This window comes from Anolis sagrei, chromosome 1, assembly GCF_037176765.1.
Source record: "Anolis sagrei isolate rAnoSag1 chromosome 1, rAnoSag1.mat, whole genome shotgun sequence".
Classification (NCBI taxonomy): Eukaryota; Metazoa; Chordata; class Lepidosauria; order Squamata; family Dactyloidae; genus Anolis; species Anolis sagrei.
In genome coordinates, this window is record NC_090021.1 from 106,218,708 (window position 1) to 106,235,039 (window position 16,332).

Consider the following 16,332-nt stretch of genomic DNA (forward strand, 5'->3'; position numbering starts at 1 on the left):
GTATAAAGTAGAAACAGAGAATTTGACAAGATCTTAAAGTGTAAAGCTAAATCACCAGACACTAAAGTTAGGTCATCTTATTTTCCTTTTCCATGTTTGTTTCTGAAAACTGGACAGTGAAGGAAGTGGATAAGAATAGAACTCATTTGAAATTAGATGCTGGAGAAGGGTTCTGGAGATATTGGAGACTGTTAAAAAGACAAATACAAATGGATCCTAGAGCAAATCAAGCCCAAACTCTCCCTACAAATCACAGTGACTGGTGTACTTGGGCCATATTAGAAGACATAACTTGCTAGAAAAGACAATAATGCTTGGTAAGACAGAAGGCAGCAGAAAAAGAGGATGACTACATTCCGGATGACTACACTCAAGGAAGCCACAGCCCAAAATTTGCAAGATCTGAATAAGATGGTTGATGACAGAGTGGCTTGGAAGTCTCTCATTCATAGGATCACCATAAGCAGAGGCAGCCCCCCCCCCCCTTAAACATTTGAAGAAACACTATCATGAGCTTGCTCTTCAAGGGGGAGAATGTGAATGTTACATAAAAATTTTGCCACATGGAGTATTTTCACAAAATGACGTTAATGCAGAAGAATGGTAATTGAAAACATCCATTTTACTCTCTTCTTTATCACAAACCATCACCAGGGTATGATTGGAACTGTTACCTATTAAACTATCTCTGCAAGTTCACTAAGGAATCAGTAACTGGATTGGGTTGTGGGAAGGTCATACAAAGTGAATACACTACTAACATTGGCTTTCTCTTCAAAAACTATTTTGTGAAACTGGTGGTATCTAATGTCTCATATGATCAATGTAAACTTACCTTTATCTTGATCCTGTAGCTCTTGAGAAAGAATACCGCAAAGAACTGGATTCTTCCAGGCCCCATTCTCTTGGGCAAGAAGAGATAAAAACTGAAATTGACTGTTGCCACTTTGCATCAACTTTTCATGTGCTGTCTGGGGGAAAGTAAAGAAACAATTATAGCAGATATGTTTATGATTTTTTTTGTCATACTAGCTTTGCCAACACTAAGACTGAAGTCCTGTTGGCTAATTTAACTGTATTGGCACATATGGCAGCACCAGTAAACAGACTATAGCCAGAACAGTGAAGTGGGGAAGACAAAGAAAGCCATCTACACTGCTATGTGAAGAGAAAAATAAAATTTATCAAAAATATCATTAGAAATTAAGATGGATATTAGAAATCATTGTGACACTCATATAGCAGAACTTAATTAAAATTGAAGGGAAATATCCAATCTTTGAATTAGTTTTTGAATTCCAAATTTTCAAATAATTAGGCTGTTTCCCAAGTCATCGTCTTAGAGTATCTTCACCTTCAAGGAGCCCTCAGTTCCCAATTTCTTTGGGAACCGATAGTTAGTTACTAGCTTTTTAAGTATTTTGTTTATTTAGTGTCCTTTAACAATCCTTTTGTAGGATCCATTTGTAGTTTTGAGGACACAAGAACTTGCAGGTATTTCCAATTTCTATATATTTCCAGGAGTCTTGCTCCAAATGTGGACAATTCTGGTTAGAAATACAAGTCAGGTTTGTATGGAACTTTTCAAATATCTCCTTGATGCAATATTTCTACTTAAAGGTCTCCATATGTGCCTAAGGTGGGGAGATGAAATATGGACAACAACCTATTTACTTAATAAATATATATCTTGCCTTTTTCCTAAGTTGGGATTCAAGGTGGTATATGATGGTTTTAATAAGATCAAGCTATAATATTAATTTAGAAAAAATAAAAAGAAATTCAGTCATAATATTATTTTTAAAACATGCTGAAAAACCGTCAAAAACATTACCGAAACTCCCACAGGAGTTCCACAACTTGGGAACAGTCACTGGGAAGGCTCTCTCCTAACTCCTCACCAAACAGGCCTGCAAAGGTTGTGGGAAAGAGAGAAAGCTCTCTTCTGAAGATCTTAAAATTCAAACTGTGTTGTTTAAGAAAATCTGGTCTTTCAGATAATCTGGATCCAAGTTGTGTGGAGCTTCAAAGTCAAAAACAGTACTTTGAATTCTGCCCAGAAACAGATCAATAGTCAGTAATGCCGTTTCAACTGGGGAGTTACATAATCCCCATAATCAACTAGTCAATTGCCTGGCTGCTGCATTTTGGACTTACTAAAGTTTTCAAAGGCAGCTCCATCTATAGCATGTTACATTAGTCCAAAGAGAATGTAATCAAGGCATGTATAATTGTAGCCAGATAAGACTTTTCAGGAAAAAGACACAGGTGGTATGCTAGTTTTAACGGTTTAAAAGCTATCCTGGCCACTGCTGAAACTTGAGCATCCAGGCTCTATTCCAAATCCAGGACTACACCTGAATTGCGAATCTGAGATTCAGGGAAAGTGTAACCCCATCCAGCACTGGCTGAATCCCTGCTCGTCTATATATTCATATATACTGGAAGGCTTTTAAGCCATGCAAAAGCTTCTACAGCTCTAGGCTTAATTATTTTCCCCTCAAGAAACCAGAAATAGCACTCACAGATGACTGATAGCATAGATTTTTCTTTTTCGAATTTATCTAATATCGAAATAGAGGAAATACTTCACCAAAAGCCAAATATGAACATTCTGGATTTTATGGATTTAGAAAACTCTGGTACACATTACACAAATACATATCCAAGGAGGCACTGAGATGCAACAGAATACACTGAGTACTAAACAGCACAAGATAGTACACACATTATGTACATTTTTGTATCATTTAGGATCAACTATGACCTTAAATGTGTAGGGTAGTTACAAAATCAGACACCTACCTGAATAAAAGACTGAATCTCTTTCCATTTATTTTCAGGTAGTTCAAGAGGCAAACACAGCAGAATTTCAACATAGCTTCTGGAAATGCAAAAAATATTACAAACATCAACAAGGAAGTCAAAGGTTCCATAAACAATTGCTTTGCCAGTAAAATAATTAAAACACACACACACACAAAATAAGTATCTTTAAAATAAAAATCAAATGTATGTAAAACTTATAAAAAAACACTCACAGGGCTAAGCGTTCAAGCACAAGGGCTACATTTTCACTCTCAGAGGTAAGGTATGGTTGTGCTTTAATGTAACTCTGGATAGCCTCTGTATATACTTCCAACAAAGGTAGGGGATCTTCAGATGCCTTCCACTTTTCTGCATATTCAAGAAGTGTCTGTTTAGTAAACACAAAATATAGATTACTAAAGTAAATGTAAACTGTATTTCTGCTTTTCCATTTAATGTAATGATACAAGATACAGCACACCAGACATTATTTTATGAGAATGATATAGTCTGGCACTTTTCCTCTATAGTTGTAGCAAACTGTGTAGATATCTGGAGATAACATGTTTTGATGATGCAATTCTGTGTAACTGTTAAGTAGTATTCCAATGAAACAAGAAAATGTATTCAAACATACATGTGGTTGTGACACCACACAATGGAGCAGCTGTGCAGCAATCACAAATGCTATAGTAACCAAGAGAAGCAGTCTGAACAGCCAAAAGAAAAAGCTGCATGCATGTATGTAGTTTCCTGTTAGGTAGCTGTGTCAATTGCTCCACCACGGTTGGACTGTGCTATTTCTTGATTACCAGCCATAGTTGTAGTGCTGAAGGACAGCACATCTGCATGTAATGTTTAACAAGCAAGAAAGATATAAGGAGAAATTTCAAACAATGAATTATAGTGCCTGTCCTATAAAGGACCATACTTTTATGTAAGAATGAAAAAAGATACTGACTGAATAACTGAGGGGAAATGCAAGTAGGAGAGGAATAGAAAATGATCAACTTTTTTTCCATTTTTCTACATTTAGTGGAAATATGAGATGGCAATGGAGAACAGTGTTTCACAACATTAAAACATTCAGATTAATTTGTCAATGGAGCCGAATATAATTTTATTTAAGTACTCTAAATGTAGCAATAATTCTATATGCAAATATGAGTATTCTATACTGTTATTGTTAAAATTCAATGTGTAAAAGTAGAAAAAGCAGCAAAAGGATCCAGATGTTGGAAGAAATTATGGAATTATGCAAAATAACTGAACTGACAGCACTCTGAAAAATTCACAAAAATATAAAGACCTGAAAGATTGGGATTTGGTGAAGTACTTCAAAGCTATTATTTCTTGATAAGGAGAATGAAAATGTGGTATTAGCCATAATACAGGTTAGTAAAAATTGAAAGTTTGGAAGATATTTTTGTAGAACACTTTTTTGAAAGTTCAGAAATATTGACATGCCAGTTTGTAGGTAAGTGATCATTAAAACCAGGGGATCCCAAACTAAGACCCCCAGGAGGGATGCAGCCCTCCCAGGCAATTTACCCGGCCCCTGTCCTAAACTTTAGACTTGGGGCCACCTTAAGTCTGAAATGACTCAAAGGCACACAACAATCCTAAATTAACTTGATTATCACATCAGACAAAAGAGGGCCCACACTTCTCACTGAAATATTGGTAAGTTTATGTTGGTTAAAATTGTTCTTCATTTTAAATACTGTATTGATCTTTCATGTTTTTTGCACTACAATTAAGATGTGTGCATAGCCCCTCCCCCTCCAACAATCTGAAGACTGTAAACTGGCCCTCTGTTTAAAAGGTTTGAGAACCCCTGATTTAAACAATGAAAGATAAAACATTCAAGTCCTAGCTTCTTTGAGATATGAATCCTTTAATAAGCAGAACTAGCCCGAAAAAGAGGAATAGGCTAAGTAGTACATATTCTTTCACACCTAAAACAATGTCAGATCACTCCTCTTTTCTAAGATCTCCATAAGACAAGAAGAACAGACTAGTGCAGATTCAGTGGAGGAATTTCCTGTGGATCCACATAAGCTAACTGCATGAAAAAACAGAGAGGAAAGTTGCAACACTACAAAGTACCTTGTTTCTTTTTGCAGGAAAGTCTGTTTCACTGATCAGGTCAATGTAAAAGAGAAACAATATTTGTAAATGCTATCTTAAAATACATCTGTACATTTTTTTCCAAATATTTTCCTATTTGGTTTCTGTTAGACAACTGGAAGTGTGATACTGAAGTGCAAATTTTGCAGCCTGAGTACCTGTAAGAAAGTCTGGATGTGAACCCCAAGTCTAACTCAATGGGATACAATGAAACATAAATACTGTATACTGATTTTTACTCCATGACTGTCCAACCTTTTCTAGTTTCTGAGATTTTCCAGGCATTAAGTAAATGATGAAAATAAGCTCTTCCTTCTTATATTTAAAAAAAAACTGAGAAATTTGTATAGGTAAACATAGTTCAGTGGAGAGTACTCGCAAGGACACAAAAATGAAGTCTCACATTGCTAAACTTTGTTCAAGTTCTATTGGCAGGAGTGATGGACTGGATACCACTCTAGGTTTCTGAAGCCTTTTATTACAAGAATAATGCAACATAGGTTTGTCTCAAAGTACTGCATGTAGTCAATTCAACTATCATGTAAATTTCGACTAGGTAAATTAGAATATTCTGTTACTTAATTAACTCACAGAATTGCCTCATTTTACAGAATTGCCGTTTTCCTGTGGTACAAAAGTCTTATGAAAATTGTTACAGGGAATTGTGTCTTTCAACAGTGGTCTTAATTAGGAAGAAAACAGGAGCTTAGAAATAACCTAGTCCAACGCTGCTAAGTTCAAATGCACAATAAGGACCTTGAATACATTTCTAGATTCCCTGACACTGTAAGAGAAGAATCCATTAAACTTTGCAACACCCCAAAGGACTAGTGGCCGCTGGATACTACATTACTTCTATCCATACAAGAAAACAAACGAAGAAAGATCAACACAACTTCAACTAAACATAAATGCCCATATGCATTCTGACAGTTAAACTCCCTCCAAACATTTAATTGCCTGAAATCATTCTTCCCCTTTTGTATCTTTTCAGTTTTTATGGCTATATCTAATATTCTGTCTCAAGGAAGGCATTGTGGAAGGCAACATTTGTTTGCAAAACAAAAACAATATTCTATTCAAACAACTGACAGCAAGCTGAACAGCAAATGACAAGATCATTTATGGGAATTGCTGTGACCTGCTCCAGCAATCATATTACAGTGGAAGAGTGAAGAGCAGAAAGGTTGGGGCAGGTCTCTCATCCTACCTAGTTGACTTATGTCTACTGGTGCCATAATGGTGATAACAGCAGGGTCTGATATCAACACAGTATTACACTTAGCCTTAAAAACACACTAAAGTACTGGGTTCCGTTAGAACAGAAGTTACTTATTTGGCATACCACCCCCTTTTAAAAAAAGTACTAAGTGCCTCCATGGAATCCTACCTACTTTAAGCAAACAAACATAAAAATGCAGTGACAAATTCTTTTATGAATCTATATTTCTACACATGTCCTACAAGATGGAAAATTAAAGTGTGGTTTTACATGACACCCCTTGAAGATTAAAATTATGAAATCATTAACACCAACCATATTAACATTTTCATTACACAAAGAAAATTAAGAAAACAATAATATTAAAATAAACATTATGAATAACTTTAAAAATACTCCTAAGTGAAAAGGATGAACATGGTGTGCTGCCATCAATTTATTAATATTTGGTTCTATTTTTGTCAGTAGCATGAATTAATTTTTAAAAATACTTATTGCACCTGCCTTACTATTAACTATTTGTCACACAATTAAGAAGCAATCTAAATTAGATTTCAGACATGTCACCTATTTAAAGTATCGCATTGTAAACAAGTCATTACACACACATATTCCTGTAAATGCATGCTGGATTTTCCAGCCATGTATGACATGCTCACCTACCAACACTTGCTTATTAGGACTTGTTGGTGGACTTGGCCACTGATCAATTATAATCTGCATTTTATTTGTCCATTTGGAAAATAAAGTACAGGCGGTCCCCAAGTTACAAGCATCCAACTTACACATGACTCATAGTTAAGAATGGGGGTGAGAAAACAGGGAAGTGAGAGAAATCTGCCCCTAGGAAGGGAAATTCACTCCTGAAAAAGTTATCATGGCGAAGAGAGATCTCCACTGAAACTTTTCATTGTTTCCAAAACAAGCCAAATTTTCCAAAATCCAATTATTACAGGGACAAAAAGTGAGATAAAAACTTCTGAACAGTGGCACAGACAGAAAAACCAACACCACAGGGATGTTAACTCTTCACTATCACATCCGAAGGGGAAAAAAGATGTATTTTTGGCTAGAGTTAAATTTAAAAATGAACCTGTTCTGACATGCTAACAAATTCAAATTAAGAACAAACCTAAAGAACCTATCTTGTTTGTAACTTGGGGACTGCCTATAATCACTATAACTTTAATCTTATGTTACAAAACAGATAAAACATGTATGGATTTTTTTTAAAAAACAAAACGTTCTCTTCACCACCACCCTTTTTTTTTGGTGAATGCCCCTCTATTGCCTCACAGGTTACTACTGTTCCCCTGGATTGCTCCAGTATCCCTCAGGCAGCAATACTGCACACTTTTGGAAGCACTGTTCTAGCACTATTGGGAACTTAAATGTTCAGTATTGAAAATAATTTCATGCAGATCAATCAAATGACCCCACAAGTTCCAGAGTATAGTCATTTTGCCATCAGGCATACAACGGGTACATATATAACATTTTTTTCCTGTGGTTTATTTATTACCACTGGTAATAAATACATGTATCGTATGAATTGTGTTTGAGACCTTTCCCTCTTGGTATAATTAACTAAACCATGATTACATTTTGAAATGTAATGTTGAAGTTTCTAGGACTGAACTAAGCAAAATAAAAAGGGGCTTACAAATATGCAGCTCTACAACATGTAAATATGGGATGTGATCTCTTTTCTTTAGCAGTAACACTGAACAAAGTGCTGTCCAAAGTGCTGGTCTGTGGACTGGGTGATTGTCCCCAAGCAATCTGCTGTAAAACCTTTGAGAGCTTCCAATAACAATGAACACAAACAGACCAACCAATTCCTGTCTCATTGGGGGCAAAACTGCCAGATCCCTACATCAGGTAATCTGAGAAACAATTATGGCTATAGCGATTTGCAGGGGGAAAAAAAACCCTATAGTTTCCAAACAATCCAGAATATTCTACTGCTTAGGTTTAAAGAGTCATTTACCCTACAAACTCGTGTATAGATCTAGAAATGTTAGTCAAAAAAATCAATCTCCAAAACCTGGGTCAATTTATTCACAGATCAATGTGAGAACCATACCTTAACTCTTGTAAAAAAGGACCTTTTCTCATTCTTTGAATAGAGTGTCAAAAGAGTTTAGTCTGTCATTGGAAGAACCTAAAGAAGCACCAATCCCCTCTACTCTATCTGCTTTGACACTGCCTGTAGTCTTTTTGAATGCTTGGCAGTGTGGGCTGTGTGTGGAATGGTGGCAGTGACCAGGAGTTGCTGCCTCTGAGTAAACATTGGTGCTTTTCCTTTGATTAATCTATGGATCATATCAAAATTCTTAATGTTGGTCCCCAAACCTGCTCTTGACTTATACGTGAGTATATACTGCAACTCCATATTGAACTTGTCAAAGAGATTAACTATAATCCTCTTAAATGTGTCCCAAAACACCCACATAAACAGGCTATTGATCCAGGCATGTTTGGTAAACCAACTGGATCTTTCAGTAGCTTTGAAGTTGCTTATGCAGACTAATATGACAGATGTGAAAATAGATGAAATCCTCTAACCGTATGGATTGGAAACCATACAGTCTGATAAGGCCTCAATGGACTAGATTGTAAAATATTGTGAAAAAGTTAAGCAGAGGTCATTTCTTATTTATTTCTGGAGAATTACTCCCTCCCATCTCTTGAGTCCCAATACCCCACAAGTTGTCTTTCTTGCTACAGTGATTATATTAATTTTTCAAATGAATTCTTTGGGATGTGATTTCTTTGGGATTTACCAGCAAAGAAATAAATATTAGAAAAATGCATGATGTTTCCTTGGGATGAGGATTGCTTTCTCCCAACACTTGTTCTCAGCTTTATAAACCAAGACGTCCCAGACCAGGCTGCCTCTTAAGAGAAAACGGGCATATATATATCTGATTTATATTGACTCCTTATTTCAGAGACTTCAGGATGATACTTGAGATCTACTTTAACATGCAGGCTCAGCTTTGGGGGAATTTTCTGTAATCAAACATGAGCTTTTTTTTCCCTTTGTGACCTATCCAATCACTTTTCATGTTTCTTGCTCTATGCGTAAAGTAAAATTATTTTATCTTATTAATTTTCCCTACAATGGCTGGATTCTTGAGTTTGTTCCTACTTATGGAAGTCTCATGTGAGCTATGTAGTATCATTCATGGTTGAGATTTTTCTTCAGTCTAAAACATTTTTTCAGTTTTTCTATTAGCAAAATTCTAAATTTCATAGAACATAAAATATAACCTTCACTGAGGTATTTTCTCTTTAGGAATGAGTGCACTACTTTTAAAGTGATGCTTTACTCAGGAAAATGTGAGGTCTGTATACAGCAATGGTTCTCAATCTGTGGGTCCCCAAATGTTTTGGTCTTCAACTCCCAGAAATCCTAACAGCTGGTAAACTGGCTGGGATTCCTGGGAGTTGTAGGCCAAAACACCTGGGGACCCACAGGTTGAGAAACACTGGTATACAGTATGACCCCCATTTGCATGGTAGATATATTCCTGGACTTTTCATGGATATTAACCATGGATATTGAAATAATGGACCACTGGAGTAAGGATACCCTAAAGTCATGCTGGAGGACCTAGGAAATGCTTAGAGGTGACATTATTTGTCAGATGTGGGAAATGAAATTGTCAGTCTCACAGATACTAGAGCTGTATTGTATGGAACATATGCATCAGTTCTTAAGACTATTTATTTATTTATTTATTGCATTGCATTGCTATACTGCTTTTCTCACCCCTGGGGGTGGGGGGGGCGTGGGGGGGGGGACTCAGAGCAGCATACAACATGGCAAAAATTCAATGCTACATGTGTGTCTGGAGATTTATTTTTTTTACGAATCCACTTATGTTACAATATTCTACTATGGTTCATATAGTCAGTTGAATCATCACACTACTGAAATCCACCAATGTGGCATGGTGCATGATGAACAGCGCATTTCATTATCATGAAGCTAAATAATGCATAGTATCCCTTCAAAACAAACTATCTGCAATTAAAAGTGCCATTTTTAGTAACATTAAGACATGGGCTTTATCATACTGGCCTGTTCTCATGCCAATTGTAATGTTTAAGTATGGAAATAATCACTTTCATACTTTCTCTCTAAGACTGCTATGGTGCCACTTTGGTGAAGAATGTTCCTGCAATTAGACTTGTTCTGCCTTCCTTGAACCTGCCTTCTTGCCAATGTTCGTCCTAGGTAGTACATGCACCCTACTGAATAGTTCTGTTTGAATTCTGCAACTTCACTGTTATGACACTTTTCCCAAATGGAAGCCCCTATTGTAATTGTGGCATGCTACATTTACAACATTACAGCAAAACAAAATGAATAAGAAACAGGAAACGGAGTAAAGGTAACACTGTTCCTGGGTACCACAATGTCTTTGTCCAGACACTTGGTAGTAGAGTGACCTTATCCTGCCTGTGGATAGAAAGGGGAGAAAGGAGAACCACTGCCACTCCTACCATATGATCACAGCAATATCAGAACTGTAGTGGAACAAAATGGTCAACAATAGCTGAACAGCAGCAATATTGAAGACCTGAATGGGTTTTTCCCCACTAATGAAAAAAATGTGATCCAATAACAATAGAAATGCAATGCAACAACAGGAGAGTCATGATGCCATGCAACAAGAAATCAAAACAGAACTAAGCCAGTGCAATCATGCAACAAACCTATCGTGTGATAAAGTCCTATGGACCAATAGATCATTTTTAGCACAATCATACACCAATACTCTTATTCCAAGCATACAATCTGATCCTTGTTTAAAACAATTTATTTCCAGTGCAAACATTTATGTTCTGAAAATTCAACAAAACAATTGCTGAAGGACAATACTACAAAATATACATATTTATTCAAATTCTCCTTTAAAAACTATTTTTGCATTACATTTTAAAATACAGGGTTCAATATTTTAAATAAAGACATATTGTCTCCTGGACAAAAGACGGGCTCAGCTCCATTTGCTATGGAACTTATCAAATTAAATTGTAGCATGTTAGCTACCTTTGTAGCAGACCTAACAAAATCAATGGGTATACATAAATGGTGATTAAGAAATTAATTTCAACGTTACTTTAGTTGAAACTAACACTGAATGCTGATCGCTGCAATCAGCTATAGCATTTTATGTGCCTCCTTGCTTGAAAAAGCATGGACCTTTCCCCCAACATCATACCTTTGTGCTATGTTTTTATTGTTTTCTAAATCTCCAATGCTAAATAAGATCTGAATTTCCAGATCTGTTACCAGAGATTTGCCCATGTTCTACAATTTTTGCAGAGCAGATTCCCCTTCGGGGTGAGAATGCAGCATATAAATGTCATAAATAAATAAATAAATATTCATCTTTCACAAATATAGGTTGAGTATCCCTTATTTGAAATCAAAAGTGTTTTGGATCTAGGATTCTTTTAAACACTTATGTTCATATGAATACACAATGAAATACTCGAAGATAGGACCAGAAGGTAATTCTATACAATATTTGAAATAATTTTGTCCTACGATACACTAAACCATAGAAATGCAAAGATGTCACTATCATAGCCACTTAAAATCTCTGATATTCCAGACAAGGGATGCTCAACCTATACTTAGTGTGTTTATGGCTATGAATTTGAATCTAACAGATTCAGTTCCAGATTTGTATCAATTTTCAATTTAAAGGTTTAAACACATTGCCCTGCTAAATGTTTGGACATATGCTCAAAAGTATTTAATATAATTCATACTCTCTTTAGCAATGACAGATATTATAAACCCTACATTTGTATATTGTCAGTGGAATGAGATGATGAAGAAACCATGACTCTCATTTTTGTCAACACTTTATTTACCTTGATTGATATAGATTGAGCATCCCCTATCCAGAAATCCAAGATATCACTACTCTAAAATTAGAAATTGTTAACATGGCTGGCTCAGATAGTGACATTTTTGCTTTCTGATGGTTCAATAAACATTATGCCATGCAAAAAATGTATGAAATTATCTTTGGGCTATATGTGTAAGGTATATATAAAATATAAATGCATTTTGTGTTCAGACATGGGTCCCAACTTCAAGATTTCTCATTTACAAACACATGTGTATGTGTTTTTGTATGTATATGCAAATACTGATATCCCAAAATCCAAAACACTTTCCCCCAAGCATTTTGAATAAGAGGATGCTCAAATCTGTACAACCTGAAATGTTATTTATGAAAGCTTTGCAAACTGCTTTTGCACAAAAGTGAACAGGTAGAAGTCTTGCAGTGTTTAAGGAAATGAGTTATGATTGGAGGCTAAAGTGCCCATGTGTAAATCCTCACATCTGAACCAGCACAAAGCACACTAGTATATACCCTGACAGGTTATCATGTACAGATCTGATTCTTTGACAACACAAATTGATAGATCCAACTAAGTTCAGAAATCAAGAAAGGTCATTCCATTCAGAAGTTGTATGGACACTTTCAGGCAACCTAAAATCAAAATAAGGACTGTAGCCTGACTTGAACTGATTCTAGTAAGTGTGGTTTAATGAAGGGGGGGGGGGGGGGGGCTCCTGGAAGTCCATGTCCTCCTTTCCACAATTTTGCTGTTATTCCATTCAGAAGTTGTGTGGATGTGTCCAAGCAAATTGCAACTATAAGGATACTGATTGGATTTTACATCTTTGGGGGTTTTTTTGAAGGGGGTCTACTGGAAGTCCATATCCTCTTTTACTTCATTATGTTGTTATTTCATTCAGAAGTGGTGTGGACATATCTAGGCGAACTGTAACCATAACAATAATGGATGAATGGATTTTACTTCTTTGGGATTTTATAAAGGGGGTCTCCTGGAAGTCCCTGTCTTCCTTTACTCCATTATGTTGCTATTCCATTCAGAAGTTGAGTGGATGTGTCCAGGTGAACTACAACTTAATAACAATAATGAATGAACAGATTTTTCATCTTTGGAGTTTTATGAAGGGCTTCTCCTGGAAGTCCATTGCTCCATTACTCCATTATGCCATTCAGAAGTGGCATGGATGTGTTCAGAAGTTGTGTGGATGTGTCCAGGCAAATTACAACCATAGCAATAATGAATGAACTGATTTTACATTTTTGGGATTATACGAAGGAGGTCTCCTGGAAGTCCAGGTTCTCGTTTACTCCATCATGCTGTTATTCCATTCAGAAATGGTATGGTTGCTTTCAGGCAACCTAAAATCAAAACAATAAGGACTGCAGCCTGGTTTGAACTGTTTCTAGTAAGTGTGGTTTAATAGTGCGTGGGCAGCTGTCCTCCTTTACTCTATCGTGTTTTTATTCCATTCAGAAGTTTTGTGGACATATATGTGCAGACAAACTAACAACAACAACAATGAACTTATTTTACATCTTTGGGATTTCATTAAGGGGGGGAGTCTTCTGGAAGTCCATGACCTCCTTTACTCAATATGCTGTTATTCCATTCAGAAGTGGCATGGACGTGTCCAGGGAAACCACAAGCACAACAATAATGGATCGAAGTATTTCCTGTTTTGGGGGTTTTATGAAGGGGGTCTCCTGGAAGTTCATGACCTCCTTTACTCAATATGCTGTTATTCCATTCAGAAGTGGCATGGACTTGTCCAGGTAAACTACAACCACAACAATAATGGATCAAAGTGTTTCCTGTCTTTAGGGTTTTATGATGGAGTCTCCTGGAAGTTCATGACCTCCTTTACTCAATATGCTGTTATTCCATTCAGAAGTTGCGTGGATGTGCCTAGGTGAACTACAACCATAACAATAATGGATCAAAGTATTTCCTGTTTTGGGGTTTTTATGAAGGGGGTCTCCTGGAAGTTCATGACCTCCTTTACTCAATATGCTGTTATTCAGAAGTGGCATGGACTTGTCCAGGTAAACTACAACCACAACAATAATGGATCAAAGTGTTTCCTGTTTTGGGGGTTTTATGAAGGGGGTCTCCTGGAAGTTCGTGACCTCCTTTACTCAATATGCTGTTATTCCATTCAGAAGTTGCGTGAATGTGCCTAGGTGAACTACAACCATAACAATAATGGATCAAAGGATTTCCTGTCTTTGGGATTTTAAGAAGGGGGTCTCCTGGAAGTTCATGACGTCCTTTACTCAATATGCTGTTATTCCATTCAGAAGTGGCATGGAATTGTCCAGGTAAACAACTATAATAATGATGATGATGAATGGATTTTACATCTTTGAGGTTTTATGAAGAGGTGTCTAGGTGAAGTATAATGGATGAAGGGATTTCCCGTCTTTGAGGTTTTGCATAGGGGGTCTCCTGGAAGCCCCTGCTCCCCCTTACTCTGCTACTGGGCAGATGTGTACTATTTCCTTCTTGGGGGTGAAGGAAGCACAGGAGAGTGAGGAGAGGAGCCTGCCCCCCTCCCGCCAGGAGTGTCCTATGGCATCCCTGCGGCCATGGAGGGGCGGGGGAGGCAGATGTGATGCTGCACGTAGCCCCCATCACCACCCTCTTCTCCCGGAGGAGAGGAGGCCATAAGCCCCCTCGCCACAGCCGCCTCCTCCTCCTCCTCCTGCCTGGTCCGCCATCAGGAGACAACAAAGGCCCCTCCGGAGCGGAGGCAGCACAACAAAGCGAGCGCCCGAGGCGGCGGGGGCCGAGGCGGAGGGCCCTTCCCCTCCCCCAGTGAAGGGAGGGCTCTCTGGGAGCGCGAGGCGCCGCGGGGGGCGGGCCAACGGGCTGCTTTTGCCTGGAGACAGTTCCAATGAGAGCGCGAGGGAGGAAGGAAGGAAGCAAGCGAGGGCAGGCTCCCCCTCCCGCCCCGAGAAGCCACTAGGCCCGTCCTCCTCCTGACCTGGCAGAGCTGCTGGCAGTACTCGGTGGCCGCTTCTTCCCCGGGGGGCGGCTCTCCTCCCGCTCCGCTGCCGCCCTCCTCCAGCCTCCGCTCCAGTTCCCCCAGCCGCGCCTTCAAGGTCGGCGTGTCCAGAAGGCCGCCCTGGCCGGGGCTCCTGCGGCCCGGCTCGCCCGCCTCCTCCTCGTCCGCCATCTTCGCACCCAGCTCCGTCGCGTACACAGCAGCAGCAGCAGCAGCGCCCCCCGCCCCCCTCCCTCCCGCTCGCGCTGTGCCCCTCGCGCGCTCACTCTCTCTCTCTCTCCCCCACTTCCCTCCCCCCTCCCCCTTGCCTCGTACGTCGGTCACGTGACCACACAATGCCACGTTCCGGGGAGGGGGTCACGTGGGGGGATTAAGGGAGGGCAGTTCGAAAAGGAAGGAAGGGGAAAAAAAACAACAGGGCGCTCTTTCTGCTTACTTCTCCTAATGGGAGGGAGGAGGGCGAGTCACGTGAGCGGGATACTGCGCGCGCGCTCGGGGAGCCATCGGCGCTGCCTGAGAGTAGGATTGCTGGTCCGGAAGCTCCGAGCGTTACGCACTTTCCGCAGCGGCGGTTGTGAATAAGGGAAGGGGAGAGCGGCACACTGAGGGCGGGAATATGTACTTCCTTGTTGCATTTGGTGGAAGGATAGAAAAGACGGGAGGGATAGGATAAGGGTTAGGGTTTGGGTTTGGGTTAAGAGTTAGTTTTAGGCAGGCATGTAGGGGGGGGGGGGCTGGTTTATAATAAAAATAATAATAATAATATTTTTTTATTTATACCCCGCCACCATCTCCCCAAGGGACTCGGAGCGGCTTACATGAGGCCAAGCCCAAGAACACATCAAAACAACAAGCAATAATAAAACAACAAGCGATAATACAATCAATAAACTCACAAGTAGAAAATAACACACAAAATTTTAAAGATTTAAAAACCTATGGCTGGGCCAGATGTAATAGTTAAAAACTTTAAAATAAATGCTGGACACAGAAATGCGGTGACGCAGGTAGGCGGCTCCCAAACCAAGAGATTTGTAGGTCAAAACCTGCACCTTGAATTGGGATCGGAAAATTGAATGGCAGCCAATGGGGCTCCTTAAACAAGGGGGTTGACCGCTCCCTGTAAGTCGCCCCAGTAAGTAGCCTGGCTGCCGCCCGCTGGACCAATTGGAATTTCCGAGCCGTCTTCAAGGGCAGCCCCCACATAGAGTGCTGCTTCAGCCCCCACCCCCACCCCGAAATTATCAGGCTGTCCCAGGAGAAGTCCTTACTT

General features: G+C 39.0%; 1 protein-coding gene across 2 annotated transcripts in view; it reads right to left on the reverse strand.

Moving 5' to 3' along the window:
• The window catches only part of ZNF292 (zinc finger protein 292), a 35,521-nt gene extending 20,237 nt beyond the window's left edge, over positions 1 to 15,284 (reverse strand). Inside the window, exons 1-4 of one of the 2 annotated variants that reach the window (XM_060753001.2) lie at positions 15,039 to 15,270; positions 3,042 to 3,196; positions 2,806 to 2,884; positions 836 to 971 (exon numbers count right to left, since the gene is read on the reverse strand). In XM_060753001.2, coding sequence (XP_060608984.2) covers positions 836 to 971; positions 2,806 to 2,884; positions 3,042 to 3,196; positions 15,039 to 15,230 — 562 coding nt within the window. In that variant the 5' untranslated portion in view covers positions 15,231 to 15,270. Of the gene's footprint in view, positions 1 to 835; positions 972 to 2,805; positions 2,885 to 3,041; positions 3,197 to 15,038 lie in introns of both variants that reach the window. The other variant, XM_060753003.2, reaches the window with a different exon arrangement.
• Between the last annotated feature and the right edge of the window lie 1,048 nt (positions 15,285 to 16,332).